Here is a 17101-nt window from a genome sequence, read left to right as displayed (position 1 = left end):
CTGGACTCGGTTCTGAGTTTTAGCTACATTTAGGGGAGGAAGAAGATATGGCGGGGGTAGTGTGTGGCATGCTGGTAATTTCCGAGGAGACATAATTAGGGCCTGCATTAAAGGTTGTAGTTGCATTTTTAATATATATGGATTAAATATATAGTCATACAATATGTATCCATAAATCATTCTGTATTTGAGAAATGACAGATGTGGGTGTGAAATACTTGGTTTTCTTACCATGCTTGATGTTTGATATACAAAATAACCATATAGTTGAGAACCATTCTCTCCCTTGAGAGAGAGCATATTCATATAAGAAGTTTCGAAAGCCTTTTCCACACTTGGCATATTACTTCTGTGGAATATTCATATTTATTTGCCTGTTTTTCCCTTAATTACCTTACATATTGGATCTTGTCTTTGCCAAAGGCATTAGGAATTGAGTATAACCCTAAAGTAGAAATGAAAGCATTGTGTGTGTGTGTGTGCATGTGCGTGCTAGGAAAGGTCATACAAGATTATATTTAAAATAGCTTTTAAACATGTATTTGACCTACTCTTCATTTGTCCAAAGTCAAGTAAGATAGAAGGACACCTCGTGGTTTTGTTAAATCAGTCTAAATTTGGTTGTAAGTTCTGGGAGACTTAGTGGAATATATGCTAGAGTGTGTTGTCTTAAAATAAACCGGACTGCACCACAATGCTGGTAGAAACAACAAAAATGCGGCTCACGAAACAACTAACATTTTATTAAAAAAAAAAAATTATTACCTAAGAGTTCCCTACCTCAAGACCTAATGCGTTCAAAATTAGAGCTAGCCAAAGCTAGCTTTTTCCTTCCTGCCAATTTTAGAAAATTAGCCATCCTGAAACTTAGATAACATGATCATTTCCCTCTGGGATCTAAAAAAGTAAGAAAGCAAAATCAGGGAGAAAAATATTTATAAAATGGACGAGGGTTTAGTGACCTGAAACTCAGCAGGATTTTTCTCAGAATTGTTGACAGTGCGAATGGTAAACAGAAGCATTTGCTCATGTTTTGTTTCTTTTTAATCCTGTGTTGTGCTTTCGGGGTCCTGTCATCTCATTGAAAGAATCCCAGCTCGGTGATACTCAGCTAACTCTCCAGTTCCACCAGAGAGCCATCCTCGGGTGCTTTCATGTGCAGTGGAGGAAGGCTCCTTTGTTAACCTGTTGGTCTCTCAAGGATCTTTGACTGTGGGAATTGAGTTGGCTCTAGTGTAGCTTCTACCTGGGGGAGGGCAGAGCTGACAACTCGCTAGTCTTTTTAGCTCTTCTTGAATTGTTTTTACGGGGTAGAAACCTGTGTGGCATGAAGTTGATAAATTTTTAAGTGTGTGTGTCTGTGTATATAGATATACACATACATAAATACACACATATACAGTACATAATATTGAAGGGGTCAGTTACTTGATCAACTAGAACACATTTCTTTTTTTTTTTTTTTAAGTGAGAATGGTGTTCTTAAAACCACTATGAAGAATTATTCTAACCCAGCTGGGAGTTTGGGTTATTGATGGTAAATACAGATTGTTTGGATTCATTGTCAGGTAGGTTGTTTCTTAAGAGTTGCAATATCACAAATGATCGAAAAGCTGATGTTTCAACTTGCGCTGATGTAAATTAAATCACAGGTGTGGAATCTTGAGGCTTGCGATGAAAAGTCTGCTAACACAATCAACTTCAGGCATGTTTTATTATATAGAATTAATCCATAAAAAATGAATCCTGGTGCAAAACTATGTGTTCTAATTAATAGCAGTCCAAGTCAAGAGACTGTAATTTCATTAGTGGACTGAATGCTTAATGACTCTTGAGGTGATTAAAAGTATAGAAAATGTCTCTGTTTTGTGGTTACTCATATAAAATGACTTGGGGAAGGAACCCAGAAATTTAGGTGTCGTAGATAATGTAGTCGGCTAATTGTACAGGCTTCTGGGAGCAGGCCTACCGCACCCTCCCACCTCACATCACTCTGACCTCAACGCATCATTGGAACCCAAAAGAGGGTTCCAGAGAGATTTGCCCTGATTCTAGGTGGGCTGGCCTCGGTCCCTAATCCTCGCTTGCCCCGTCCTCCTGCTTCCACGTCTTCCCTTTGGTTTTCTCCCACCAGATGGCATGTCCTATCTGAGAGCCCCTTCCATTTTAAATTTTTTGCTGTTTACCATCAGTCTGAGCAGACTCGTTCTGCTCATCTGATAGGTAGGTGGGGACGGGGGCTCAGACGGTAGCATGCTCAAGATTCCAGAGCCTAGGAAATGACAGACCTAGGTTCAGTTCCCAGACTGAATGGTGTGATTCCAAAGCTTCAGCTCTTTCAATAAAAATGAGATGGGAGACCCAGTATGCCTGTGTAATTAACAGCACAGCATACACTCAGGGTCTGAAGCTGTACAGGAAAAGGCCGAAGAGCTTTCAGACTGATTTTTCTTTTCAAGACCATTTTCTCGAGTTAGTTCATATACTGTAACATCCCCCCTTTCATGGTGTGCGGCCCATGGCTTTGAGTAAAGCCACAGCATTGTGCAACTGTCACTTATCCAATGTTAGGCCATTTCATCACCCCAAAAAGAAACCATCAGCATGTAAGACTGATGTTAGAGCTAAGAGCATTAAAGTAGAAGCTGAAGGTCAGCCTCCCAGTCATCCCGTGCACTGGGTGAGGGTAGAAGCCAAGCTCCTGGACCCGTTCCCCAAGTCGGGCACCAGTGTTTGTTGACTGTGTCACAGAAGCCTTCAGAACAGTAAATTCTAAACCCATTTTTTTTTTAAACCCGTGCCCAATTTTTATAAACTATCTCACATTCTTCTGCCCATTTGCAATAAGAAAATGACAGGATTTAAGTGTTTTTGCAGGGGTGCCTGGGTGGTTCAGTTGGTTAAGCATCTGCCTTCGTGCTGGGTCATGACCCAGCCCTGGGATCTAGCCCTGAGCCCTGCGTGGGGCTCCCTGCTCAGGAGAGTCTGCTGCTCTGTCTGCCTCAGACCCTCCCCCACTCTCCTGCTCTTGCTCGAGCCCGTGCTCTCCCTCTCTCTGAAATGAATAAATAAATAAATAAAAAATTTTAAAAATGTTATTTCCAAACACATACTTATTTATGCCTTTCATTTTTCTAAAATATATCTGTCGCCCCCATTCTTTTGATTGGAGAATCATCTGCATCTCCAGACTCTAGGTCATCTTTATTGCAGGTTTGCTTGAACATACTCAGTGAATCAATACAGTCATGATTTAAAATGACTCATGCATTAAGCAATTTCATGTGTAAACTTAAAGTGATCCCAGCCAGTGAGTACTACTTACAGATACGTTTATTCCGTGGATCTTCCTTCTCCTTTCCTTAATATTCAGCTTTGACTCTTTCCTCCTTTCTCTTACCTTCTTTATGCTTATTAAATTAAGCTCAGTTACATTTTATAACAATTGGTGTCTGTGTTCTTTTCTTACTGCTGTGTGGTATAAAAAGGTTGGGGCTGGGAAAATGGGTGGTGGGGCGGGGAATAAGCATTAAGAAGATAGCATGGTCGTGGTGAGAAGGACTCATCCTTTGCCCACTCTGGCCCCAGCAGCTTGACTGAAGGCATCTGCAAGGAGGCCAGGGAGTGAGAGCCTAGCCTTGAGGACTGTACGGGGGCCTGGTTCTAAGGGGACTGTCTTGGAAATAATTTTCTGGGAAAAAAAAAAAAAGAATGTTTTTCTTATAAAATGAGGCATCTTCCTTCTTACATTTTACTGACAGCATCTTAGTTTCCAGTAATATTACAGTGTTAGCGTGGTATTCAACTGCTGTTCTCAAGTTACTTTTCTATATATATAATTTAGAAAAAGATTATGTTCTAAAGTATTAGAGTAGGGAATACTTCCCCTGTGTATATATGCAAGTCAGTAGGAAACTATGGTTTAGTGTATACATTTAGTTTACACATTGTCTTTTTGTGTGAAATAAGAAACACTTTAGTTCTCTCTTAGTTTCTATAATTTAGAATTTGGGGATTTTTTTTTCTTTTTTTTTTTTTTTGCCTTGAATTAAAAACCATGACAACACTAAAAGTGGATGCTCGTAGGCCTACCTCTGTTTTTTTTCCCCCATTAGCGTAATTATTTCTCAATTTTTATTGTTCATATTTCCTTTGGAGAACCCCTCTTATGCTTTGAATCCATTATCAGGGTTCACCCATTCATCTATCAACATTTATTAAGGACCTATTATTTATAAGAGTCTCCCTGATGTTTCAGAGATGAAAAAATACTCCTTATCTTCAAGGAATCACAGACTCACAAGGCAGTAAAATTAAAAAAAAAAAACAAAAACAAAACACCTTTGAGGTGCCATGGTCATTAAGTTTGGGAACAACAGATGAGGTTGTGTGTACCCCAGACAGGGTGCAGGCATGGGGGCAGGGAAAGCCTCTATCTGGGAGTGATTTGTGAGCTGATCTTGAAGCATAGGGACTTGACAGAGGGAAAAAGACATCTTGGGGGGACAAGGGTAAAGGCAGGAGGTGAATAAGATTGTGGTGTCAGGGTGCTGTATGGTGCAGTTAGCATCAAAGCACCTGTAGGGTGATAATTGGATGGGGTTGGAGAGATCTCAGGCCTGGTCACGGAGATCAGGCATCTGCTCATGCTGAGGGGAGCTATTGATGGTTAAGCAGAGGAGAGGCTCATGAGTGTTGACTGCACTGTTGGCAGGTACCTGGAGGAGCTCACCAAGGAGGCAGTTGGGAATATTGCAGGTGGGAGACCATACGAGTTGAAACAAAGGCAGTGAGGGGGTTTGTAAGGTGAACCCCTTGGCTTCCAACTTTGTCATGGTTCACTGGTGGTTCCATTACATGAGATAGGACATAAAGGAAGACTGGCAGATTTGGGGTGGTGACTGATGTGGACATGCTGACTTTAGTTTTGTTAATCTAGATTTTTTGTCTTGGGAACTGGGCATTTTCTCATGCCCCTTGAGAGACTGTTCTTGAATGACCTCCTCCCCTCCCCCCAACACTGTTCTACTTCTTTTTGTGCAGTTTCTTACTCAGTCATCCTTTAGTTGGCAAACAGATTATTGGTAAGCGAATTAAATTAAAAGCAAACCTCTATGAGTTAGGAACTCAATGGCTGAATTAAATGAAAAGTGTTATTTTTACCTTTTTTTTTTTTTAATGAGTAGGTTGTATGCCATCTCAGTACAGGAGTAGACTGGAAAACCATTTTTATTAAAGACGTACCCTTTCTTGTTGGCATAATTCTTGAGGACTCCTTCTAGTGATTGTAAAAGAAATATATAAACAGAATTTTTGAGCTGGAGGGAAACTTAGCAACTTGGGCCACCACTCTCAATTTATAATTAGGGAAAATGGATGCCGGAGAGGATAAGAGACTTCCCCATGTCACACAACTGGTGGTGTAGGGACACGTCTAGCTCCTCATATTGGTGTTTTCTCCACCATACCTTGATGACTCCCTGCACTCCTCCCATCAACATGATGGAGCAAAGTTGGAAGAACTGTGATGTTCAAGGCTGCTCAATCTCCGGTAGACCCACTCACCCGGATTCTCGACTTTAATCTTAAACTAATCTCACTGTTCATCAGTCAGCAAGTATTTGTTGACTAGTAAGGAAGGGATGCGCCCCCAATTATTATAAAACTTAAAGATATATAAGAGGCTGTTTTTCTCCTTAAGAAGTTGCAGGTTACTTTTTCAGATAACTCATTGCAGGACTGGCAACTACTTATAAAATGCATGGCTTGTCTGACATAATTACGGATATGTAATATATACACGTGCACACAAAACAGTAACAATAAGAAAAGAAAGTCATCAAAATATCGTCCACTTTTATTTTAATTTTTTTTTTTTTTGACTTTACTGGCTTTATTTTTTGTTTGTTACCTTGTTCTCTCCGCATGGCAGGGGGTGGGGGGGGCAAGCAGTTGCCCCGCCTAGACTTGGAAATGTCTATGTGCCTGTGGGCAAATAATACATTAAGCCAAACAATTAGAAAAAGAATGTTGATTGCCTTTTATTCAGTTTATTCTCAGTGAACCTTAATTAGGGAGAGGGATCTAGTGAAAATTTTATTTAGCTTGGTAGATGACATAAATATTTTCAAGAAGAGATTGGAAGAATGCTTTTTAAAAGCTTCAGTTCTCTCTTCTCCTGTTTTGCAGGAGCCCTATCAGTGTTTCCGTAAATTTCTATAGATACAATTTTGAAAAACTAAACCTCGTTTTGGAGATGTTTCATTAGTAAATGTATTAAGAAAACTTACTACCATTCTAAAGTAAGGACTGCTTTTATGAAATAGAATTTTTTCTACAATTTTTAAACATGTTCCTTTATGTTAGCCTGTCCCACTCAAGTAAGAGTTTTTAGTACATTGTGCACTGTTTTGAAATTTAAGTCTAGGGTAGAGGCTTAGCCATTTAGTGATAGAGAAGCTTTAGGTTACCAAGTTTATGACATTGAAATTATTAATGCTTTGGATGTTTCTATAATTTTAAGCTTCATTCATTCCACAAATATTTAAGTAGGTCTGGTGTGATGCTAGACCAGGTTATGGAGGTTACAGCGGGATATTGGATACACAGAGTCCTTACTTCCAAGAAGCTTCCCTGTTGAAGCTTTGCTAACGTCTATCTAGTGAGGATATAAACACAAGAACTCTAGAGTAAAGCTTAGGAGAAACAAAACGCCAGACACCCCATCAGAAAACCAGAAAGTCTGGTTCTGGCCCACGTGGGAGGCATCCCTGCGAACTCTTATAAAAATGCTTTGAGATCATCAGCTGATGAAAGCCTCCATAGTTTTGTGTGTGAGGGTAATCATCAAGGATTGCCACATTACTTTGAGACAACAGATGAAACACGGTAATGGGGATTGCGGTGGTGCTGCAGAAATTGGATTTACGTTCGTGAAAGCTGACCCAACAGACTGAGGAGAGCAATCTAATTAGGGAAGTCTAATTCTGTTTTGAGACTATGGGTTGGGAGAAGGGAAGAACTGACGTGTTCCTCCATTCTTACCTCTACCTGTAATTCATCCCTCTGTACACAAGGTGTTGTAATTTCTCACTTAGAACCTTTCTGAGATGAGAGATAGCTGGAATGGAGCTAGTTGGGTTTGGGCTAGTGGGGTGTCTTGAAACTCAGATCATATCTAGGAACTGACATGACGCCATGAATCAACCACAGACCCATTAGCTGGGGGAGGGCTAAGAGGACTTGAAAAAATTAACACCTACAGTATGAAGGGAAGAAGAAAAATAACAGGGAAAATGCAATGGAACCACTGGATTTCTTTTCCCTTTCCTTCCTTCCTTCTTTCCCTTTTTTTTTTTTTTTTTTTTTAAAGTAGGCTCTGTTCCCAGCATGGGGCTCGATTTTGTGACTGTGCGATCAGGACCTGAGGCAAGATCAAGAGTTGGGCATTTAACTGACTGAGCCAGCCAGACAACCCCAGACCCACCGGATTTCTTTACCAGCCACCAGCTGTGCTACAAGGCCTACCATAGGCTTGCTGGGCAATTGGTAACATCAGCTGAGCAGAAATGCTATTTCTTTCCCCAACTGGTTAACAAGACACCATGGGGCTTTACCTAGGGACAGAAGTAACGAAAAGAAATGACAGGACAGGAATGGAAAAGGAAAGAGAGAAGGAGCAAGTTACGTAGGCTACCTAGGAGTGAGGTGTGTGTGTTTGTCTGTCTTTTGTTGAATCTTCTCTTCCCTGAAGTCACACCTCCTCTCTAGTGAGGAGTTGACTAAGGGGTATTCTATTTTAGTCTGCAGCCTTCCCATCTGGTGTCTGGATTTCTTCTGAGCTGCCACCAGTTGGGGAATGAGGATGGGGTATTAGTCTTTCATGCTGTCTCCTTTCAGGCTTCCCTACAGAGCCCTTTATAATATATATTTTAAAATTGCTTATTTTTATGAGGCAGAATGGTCAAATGACAGCATTTTCAAATGACTCAATGTAATGTCAACCCTTGTGATTCTCTGTCAGTCTCTCCTGCTTACACCTGCTCTTTAAATTCTGTGTTTACAATAATAGCTACCATTCATTAGAACCCCCTGTAGGCCGTGGACTTCACATGTGGCAACTCTGTGAGGAAGTCATGATGCCCATTTTGCCTGGGAAAGACTGAGGCCCAGATAGTTGGCCCAAGATTACATGATTGGCAGGGCTGGGATTTAGCCTGGGACTCTTTGATTCAAGCCTGGAATCCGTTTGGTGCCGCTATATCCCAATGCCTTTTTTCCCTCGTGTTTCACCCTTGGTTCTTGTGCTTTGTACTTCTGGCACAAATAAATGCATCTTTGGTTGGACAGATGGGTAAATGGGATTTTGGTGGACCCCTTCCACCCCCAGCTACTTTAGATGAAGGTGTTGGAGATTATGAACTGTAAGCAGGTTATCTTCAGGAATAGTTTTGTGCTTAATGACACTTACTTCTGTCATAATTCACAGTGAATATCTTTCCTCTCAGCCAAATTATAACTGAAATTCTAGAAGGAGAAAGATGCTGTGATATTTGGGTCTTAAATCTATCACTGGGGCCACAGCATGAGGAAATTTCATCTTCTTTTCTCTGCTTAGGTTGCTCTTCTCTCTAGGCATTGGGACAGACCTCAGTCTTTTCCTTAAAACATCCTGAACTTTGTTTTTCCTCCTTCTGCCTCCTGTGCTCAACTCTTTTTCTTCTATCCCTTACAAGTCTAGGGGGTTCGATCTCCACTTAGTCTCCATATACCTGAAAAGAATTGTTATTTCCATGGCAGAGTTCCTTCGCAGGATTTCTTGGGAAGTTTGTGTCTTTCCAGATGGCCCAAACACTCAGCTAAGAAATCAGGTAGATGGGAAGAAGCGTGGCAATTCTCTTGTGAGAATTAAACAATGAACATAGAGGCAGTGGTAGATCGAAGGAACCTGCTGATGTCAAGTTGAACACGAGCCTGCGGAGGGAGGGAAGGATAAGATTGACGTTTCTCACAGCCAGGACAGGGTAGGAGCCCAGAGGAGAGAATCAGTCGTGATTGCGTGTAGCTGTTGTTAGGTTATAAATATGTGTTTGTGGCCCTGTCTGCTGCTACTGGTGAGTCATCCTTGCAAATAAAATAAGTTTATATACATAGCATATTGTATACAAATTCTGTGCGTGGTATTCCAAGAAATACATTTCTGAAGCAGAAGAAGTCTTTAAAATGGCAATTTCAACATGTGATTCTGTGCAATGCTGTTAACCTTCTGCATAGATTCAAACTGCAGGTCATTGTGGGGGTCAAGCAACTTTTTCTCTGAAGGGCCAGATAGCAAATATTTTAGGCTTTGCAAGGCATATGGACTCTGTCAGAACTATCAGCTCTGCTGTTTGAGCATGAAAGCAGCCATGGACTATACGTCAAATGAACAAGTGGGGCTGTGTTCCAATAAAACATTTATTTACCAAAACAGACTGCGGGCTGGATTTGGCCAGCTCTTGGAATACTACCCAATAATGTTCACTGGCATTTTCTAGCATCTGAGTATTTGTTACAGGCTACAGTTTTTTGTAAATACCATTATTTCTTACTTACGTGACATTTTTTAAAAGATAATCTGTAATAGTGGCTGAAGAATATTTGGAAGTATTTTAAGAAGAACTATAATTGGGAGAGTATTTCTGGAGAAATTCCTGGAAATGCACATTTCTCATCCCTAAATCCCAAAGATGAAGATCTGTTGAGAATTTGGAAACCCCCGGAGAAGGGGATCTGCTGTATCTCCATGTTCCTCCCTACTTCCTGATTCAGTTGCCGGTTTATCTTTTTCTCAGCTTCTTGTGGCTTTCCCTGTTCTCTCTGCTCCGCAGTGTCCCCTGAGTTTGTCAGTTGTCTTGGGCATGTGGCCTAGTTTTGTTCCACTGGGGGACTGGGGATCTTGGGAACCGGCTGATATCCCCATTGCCTTTCTCCAGAATTACTAAGTGATCATACCTGTCTTTCTCACATATTAAAGTGTCTGGAATAGGTAATTCTTCAAGGGTACTTGACATCTATATGCTTGGTGGTAGCAATATTATTTTAGAGCCAGAACAAGAGGACATTTGTCGTGTGATTTGTAGATGATTTGTGTTATTGTTTGGGATTGGTGTGCTTTTTGCTTTTCCTACCACCGTGCTTTCACACTCCTGTTATTCTAAGGAGTAGAAAACAGGAAAGGGGACTAAGAGTATTTACTATGAGCATTGAGTGCAGTTCTTACAAACTGTCAAGATGTAGTTTTACTTATTGGCAATTAAGAACATAGATAGATTTTGGAGTCAGCTAAACTTGAATTGATTCTTGGGTTTTTTCCACTTGTTACAAAAATGTGATGGGGTGCCTGCGTGGCTCCGTCTGTTAAGGGTCTGCCTTCAGCTCAGGTCATGGTCTCAGGGTCGTGGGATCGAGGCCCTGCATCACAGTGGGCTCCCTGCTTAACAAGGAGCCTGCTGCTCTCCCTCTGCCCCTCCCCGTGCTCTCTCTCAAATACATACATACATACATAAAATCTTTTTTTAAAAAGTGTGATCTTGGTCTGTTTTACTTAACCTAACATTGTTTTATCTTTCAAATGGGAAAACTAATACCTTCATCTCAATTTTTAGGCTGTTAGGATTAAATCAGATGATGCAAGTTGTGGTTGGCAAAATTCTGGAACTAAGGGCTCATTAAATGATAGCTGGCATTATTAGTAACTGTTAAAGACGGAAGGCATTTACTTTGTTTCATGGGAAGGAAAACAAACTGACAGAGGTTCAGTGATTTGGGGGAAGATCACATTAAGTAGGTTGGAAAACTGGGTTTGGCTCTTTCCTTAGTCCATGTTCTTGCAACCATATGCTGCTTCTTAAAGTAATTGCAGTTAAGAGTAATTTGACAGCAAGATCCACCATGGTTTATTTGGGTTATGTGGCTGGGTGGATAAACAGGGAAGATATGGGATGATGACTTTTTATTTTTTTTCTTAAAAATTGAAGTATAATTGTTAAATAACAATATCTTAGTTTCAGGTATACAACGCAATGATTTGATATTTGTGTATGTTGTAAAATGATCACTATAATAAGTGTAATTAACATCCATCGCCGCACAAGGAGTGCTGTCTTGAAGTCTGCAGTATTTGGAAGCTACAATTTCTAGAGGCCAAGGATGCAGTTATAATTAAATAGCTGAGAAAACCTGCCCTGAATTTTTTTTCTTCCTGTTGCTTAGCTGCTTTGTTGACTGCCAAGAACTTGTTTGATTTTAAGTACCTTTTATGCTTTCCTGTTACTCAGGTCCCATCATAATACAATAACTTTTAAGAAACTATGCATGTTCTTTTAAATTGCATTAAAGAAAAATAACTGCTATGTTAAACCCACACTTGGAGTAAGAACTTTTCTTCTCTTTTTCCCCCTTCCTTCCCCTTACTCTCCACCACTGGAGAGGAATGTGCCTCTGACCTTTATAAAGGGTCAGATTTTCGTACAATGTGATTAGCGGCCAATAGTTAAACCTCGGTGAACCAAACAAAGGAGTTGGTTATGGTTTTAGGAAAAACTCGGCTCAGTGGAAGTTCTGTGACAAGTTGTTGGAGTTCGCTACATCGATACTTACTTTATAGCACTGATTTTAATTGGTGCACATCTCTTTTGTTTTGGTTTGTTTTTGTTTTTATTAACCATTCTTGGGGTTTTGAACATAACTGCTTCCCACTGCCTTTCAGGATCTGCCAAGCTTGCTTCTTGGCATGAAGTGTATTTGTGTGGAGATGGGGCCTGTGTAGAACATTTAAGAGTTAAATACCTGGAATTTGCTCCAGATTCTTTGGCTCCCTTTTTACCAACCTGTTCCTCCTTACAATACACCACAGTTTTGACTTCAGTCCACAGTTACTTGAGAACCTGATGCATTCTAAAACAAATATTAAATTATGTTTAATTTGAAGACTTGAGTTTTATCTAGCAACTCTTGAGCACCAGCTATCTATTAGGTATTGGGAAAGAAATAATATAGTAGAAGGATAATACGTGATTCTTCCCTAGTTTTAAATTGGTTTTGAGACAAACCCAGTTCAAGGCAGAGGATTAAGTGCCAAGTTGAGTCATATAGAATCTAAATGCCAGAGGAGTCAGAATGGAAAGATCTGGAAAATATAAGAATCATTAAAGAAGGCTGAACAGAGGCGGGAGAGCATGGTCTTGAAGGAATTCCATGCAATGAAGGTAATAGGTAGGGCTGGAAGTTGGAAAGGAAATAGAAGCACCTTTGTAATTAAAAAGTTAAACTTTGACAGTTTTTCTGATGATTTTTTTTTTAAAGAATCGAAGAAATATGCACCAGTGTTTCCTTATTTTCTTGCTCTCTAAAGTGCCCCCCCCCCCCCCCCCCCCCGCCCCCGGCCCACACCAGACTGTACCTTTAACTTGGTAAGCCCTAGGCAGGGCAGTTTAGCAATGGCCCCCTACATAGATTTGGCACAGGGGAAAGCAACCTCAGTGTCAGTCCGCCAAATTTCTCTGCCCCCTCCCCCCCTCAGAAAATACCAGGATTTTAGCAGTTTGTGTTCTGAAAGTGGAGGTTGTGTCTTCTGCTTAGTTAATGAGTTTGTTTTTAAGGGTGTCCACTCTAGAAACGGATTTTTACTCTGTAACTTCACTTAATGATAGCTGCAAATGTGAAATTTCTGGTTGACCTTTCTATTTTGGGGGGATATTATTGTTGTCTTATTTTTCGTGTGCCTTTTACATGTCTAGACTATCTTTTCAAATTGATTATGAGCCTTACTTTAAACTGAAGCAAGGAAAGGTTTGATATTACTTATAAAAATTTCCCTTTAATTTCAGGGTTGTGATTTTCCTTTTAAATAATTATTGAGGAATGTTGTATTTGGGGTTTGTTTTCCGTTTAAATTTATTTACATGAACATTTTCTTGGCAAAATATTCCTCGAGGTTTAAAAAAAAAGTGCTGTTTTTTGAAAGGAGTAAATTCTTCAGTGTTTTGTGTGACTTATTTGAATGGAAAAGTTTGGTTAATAAAAATTTCCTCTTCCTTTGGCAAATGTTGATGTTTTTAAAGTCTTCCTAAAGGAAAGGGGAGCTTGGGTGGCTTTTTGTTTTTCAGTTATCTAGAGCCCCTTCCCTTCCGCTTGGTGCTCCCTCCCCACCATTGTTTTCTGAGCCTTTGAACTAGTTCTGTCTACAACTGAGAATGGTGGTTGAAAGTGAACCCAAACCAGATCCTTTCTGGGTGGGACACATAAGAAACTGGTTCCTTTGGTGTAATGGGGTGTCTCTATGAGGAGCGGGCTTCTGGAGAGAGACTTTTCCTTCTATACTTGTGTACTGTTCAAATGTCTTGTTTTTAACCAAGTATATATAATTAATATATGCGAAGCCATTGCTTTCCGTTTGTTTTTGTAATTGGCTAGAGTCCATGGTATAAGGCTTTAAAGGAACTCGATTTTGAAATTTACCAACTGCGGATCTTACTGAGTTTTGTGTCATTTAGAAAAATATTTAAAGACCAGCATGGATCTGTGACCTCGACATACTGCATGTCATTGTTTTTCAACTCCTTTCCTTATTTGCTTCAGTTGTAAATTGTCCTTAGTTTCACAGTCCCCATGGAAAGGCTTGTCAAGTGTGCACTTCCTTCAGCCAGCACATTCACAACTGCTGAATTTTCTTCTGCTCAGCTTGTTTTCCTTCTTCCCCTCTGCAGCCCTGAGCCACTTGGGATCCTCACATCACCAGAGCAGAACTACTAGAGAACTTCTCACGACTCCAGGAGCACGTGCTGCTGCCTTAGTCTCCGGTGAACGGTGAATGAGTGAGCCCAGCCCGGGGCCGGAGCACACCGCCTGCGGAACTGTGGGAAGACATGACGGGGCGCGGGCTCTAAGGTAGCTGAGTCAGCTTCCCCAGGAGCTCTCCGAGCAGCGTTGCCAGAGCCAGCCCTAGAGCCATTTCAACAAATCACCTCTTTTAATGCTCTTTGGCAGAGATCAAATCTAACACGGTAAATTCTTAGCCACAGTGATGATTTTGTTGGTTTAAATGAATCCGGTATTAAAAGGGTAGGGCTCTAGCCTAACTCTTCTTAGTTCTTGCATTGCCTGGAAGGTGGGCTTCTCTTTCTCTCTCTCTCTTTTTTTCCTTTTTGGGTGGAGCTGCTTAGTTATTCTTTACCATTGGCCGCTTTATTAAAAAACTATCAGTAAATATAAAATACTTCTGCCATTCTTTTCCTCTTAGAGGGCCACTTTTCTTTTTTTTTTTTTTTTTCCCCTGCTCTTCAAAGAGTTTATTTATTTATTTGAGAGAGACAGAGAGCAGGAGCAGGGGGATGGGCAGAGGCAGAGGGAGAAACAGATTCCCTGCTGAGCAGAGAGCCCCATGGGGCTCAGTCCCAGGACCCCAAGATCACCATCCTAGGCAAAGCCTACCGCTGAACCGAATGAACCACCCAGGCGCCCCTTGATTATTTAATTTCAAATAGTACAAAACAGTATTAAGTACAGATATATACATAGGTAAAATTTCCTCCCTGCCATCCTCTTTTACCCATAGCCACTAATTTGGAACACATACTTTCCACACACAAATCTTACCGTATTACATATAAAATCTGCATATTAATTATGTTTCAGAATTGACGAACATGTCCCCACATTTTGTTTTACAACTTGCTTTTTCCTTCCACTCCATAAGCTGTGGACATTTTCCCTTTTAAGCAGAATCTCAGTCTAAATGACTGCTTAGTGTTCCTTATAAGGCTGTAACATAATAACCAGTCCTCCAATGAGGGGTTAGCCTGTAATTTAAAGGGGGATGGGGGGGAGACCTTTCACATGAGGGAGAAAACAAAAGCCGTGGCTGTTGACATTAGACTTTTTAGTCTTTCATGTGAGTTTTTGTTTCCCAAGGCCCGTGATGCACAGCTTTGGGCTGTTGCTGAAGTGTCCGTTATGTCCGATTTTCATCTTCTGGATGCTTGGAAGGAACTTTGGCACTAGTCTGCGTTAATATATTTGTATAGTTGTTGGTTCTGGCTACTATCCTTGGAGCATTTTGAGAGATTTTCATGCCCATTTAAGGTGGTGTGAGGTTGAATTAGTTTTAAGTGGAAGTAATAAATAACAGGGATGGAATTAAGAGATTGACTTTATTTCATATATGCATTTATGTGACGGAGGAAGAGATGGTGGTTTGTTAATTGCTAACCCTTTGATTCTTAATTATGAAACAGGGTTAAGATGGTTCAGCTCAGTAGTTCCCTAGTGTGTTTGACAGTGAAAATCGCCAGAGAAGTTTTCAGCTATCTGGGGTTGGGGATGAATATTTTATTTTTGTTTCTTTATGAAACACTTATTTTTAGGAAAGTGATATAATCACTGTTTATAAGATTAAAAAGACACAAAAGAGTGAAGAAATACAAGTTTCACTCCCCATCTCCCAGGCGTCCAGTTGTTCTTCCTAGAATCAGTCATTGTTACCAATTCTTTGTGTATTCTTTTGGAGATTTCAAGGCATATATAATATACTGGCACATAAACCTTAGATTATTGCAGGGTTTTATTTGTGTGTGTTTAAAGATTTTATTTATTTATTTGACAGAGAGAGTGCAAGAGAATACAACCAAGGGAAGGGTTAGAGGGAGAAAGAGACTCCCTGCTGAGCAGGGAGCCTGTGAGCGGCTGGGCTCCATCCAAGGACCCTGGGATCATGACCTGAGCTGAAGGCAGATGCTTAATGAACTTAGCCACCCAGGCGCCCCTGTGTGTGTGTGTGTGTGTGTGTGTGTGTGTGTGTGTGTGTGTGTGTGTGTTTAAACTCCGATGGTAACAATATATGCTGTTTTGTGCCCTTTTTTACTGTGATGATATTTCTTGGAAGATCTTCTATATTAATACTGCATTCTTTTTTAATGGATGCCTAGTATTCCACTGTGGACATGTGCTATAATTTATTTAACCAGTGCTATGTCGATGGCCACCTGGATGACTTCTAGTCTATTGTTTATTATATGAACAGGGCTCTACGGAATATAACCTTGTACAGGTAGCATTTCAAACATGTTTATGAGTATATCCGTAGGATCCATTTCTAGTAGTAGAATTGCTGTGTCAAAAGTTACAAACATTTTAAATTTGGTAGAAATTTATTGCCAGGTTACTCTGTTCATTGAGCTTGCTTGCGAAGTTTTATATTTCCTTCTTTTTTTTTTTTTTTTAAAGATTTTATTTATTTATTTGAGAGAGGGAGAGCGAGACAGAGAGCATGAGTGGGGGGCGGTGAGGGAGAAGCAGTCTCCCTGCTGAGCAGAGAGCCTGAAATGGGTCTTGATCCCAGGACCCCGGGAACATGACCTGTGCTGAAGGCAGACACTTAACTGACTGAGCCACCCAGGCACCCCAGTTTTAGATTTCAGCAGTAATGGGTGTTTCCTCAGACTCTGCTGATCACAGTATGATTGTCAAAGATATTTTACTTTGTCAAATGGATAGGTGAAAAATGATAGTTTAATGTGATTTTAATTTGTATTTTTATTTTCATTGATATTGAGCATCTTTTTGTAATTTTAAAGACCATTTGTATTTCCTATTGTGTTCCCCCGTGTTTGTGTCCTTAGTCTGTTTTCCATTGGGTTACTGATCTATTATTAGTTTAAAGGAACTCCTGTGCATTAACAAAATAACGTGTGGTAAGTGATATTTATATATTGTCATTTGTACAAAAATAAGAATTATTTTGCTGTGCAGATTATTTAAAAATTAGTACACTTATATTTATCAATTTATTCATTTGACAGCTGCTTATGGAATGCCTCGTAGGTATTAGGCACTTGTTCTAGGCAGCAGTATATAGAACACTGAAGAAAACCAATCCCAATTCTTGTTCCATGGCACTTACATTGTAGTGGAAGAGACATCAGTAGCAGATGTTCACAGTGACTTGTAGAGCTAAACAGATAAACTTTCTGTGGCTAAAAACCTATCTCATGGTTCCTTGGATGTTGTGTTGTGGCTACGTTTTCAGGTTTAAATCTTTGATACATCTGGAATGTTAGGTATG

The 17101-nt window shown here is 40.2% G+C and overlaps 1 protein-coding gene across 4 annotated transcripts in view; it reads left to right on the top strand.

Moving 5' to 3' along the window:
• The window catches only part of ACVR1 (activin A receptor type 1), a 129793-nt gene that overhangs the window by 38248 nt on the left and 74444 nt on the right, over positions 1-17101 (top strand). For 2 of the 4 annotated variants that reach the window (XM_046018563.1, XM_046018565.1), the window contains exon 2: positions 13749-13929. In XM_046018563.1, coding sequence (XP_045874519.1) covers positions 13853-13929 — 77 coding nt within the window. In that variant the 5' untranslated portion in view covers positions 13749-13852. Of the gene's footprint in view, positions 1-1479; positions 1569-13748; positions 14046-17101 lie in introns of those variants that run through there. The other 2 variants (XM_046018564.1, XM_046018566.1) reach the window with 2 other exon arrangements.

This window comes from Meles meles, chromosome 9, assembly GCF_922984935.1.
Source record: "Meles meles chromosome 9, mMelMel3.1 paternal haplotype, whole genome shotgun sequence".
In the NCBI taxonomy this organism is placed as follows: Eukaryota; Metazoa; Chordata; class Mammalia; order Carnivora; family Mustelidae; genus Meles; species Meles meles.
This window is presented reverse-complemented; position numbering and strand designations above follow the sequence as displayed.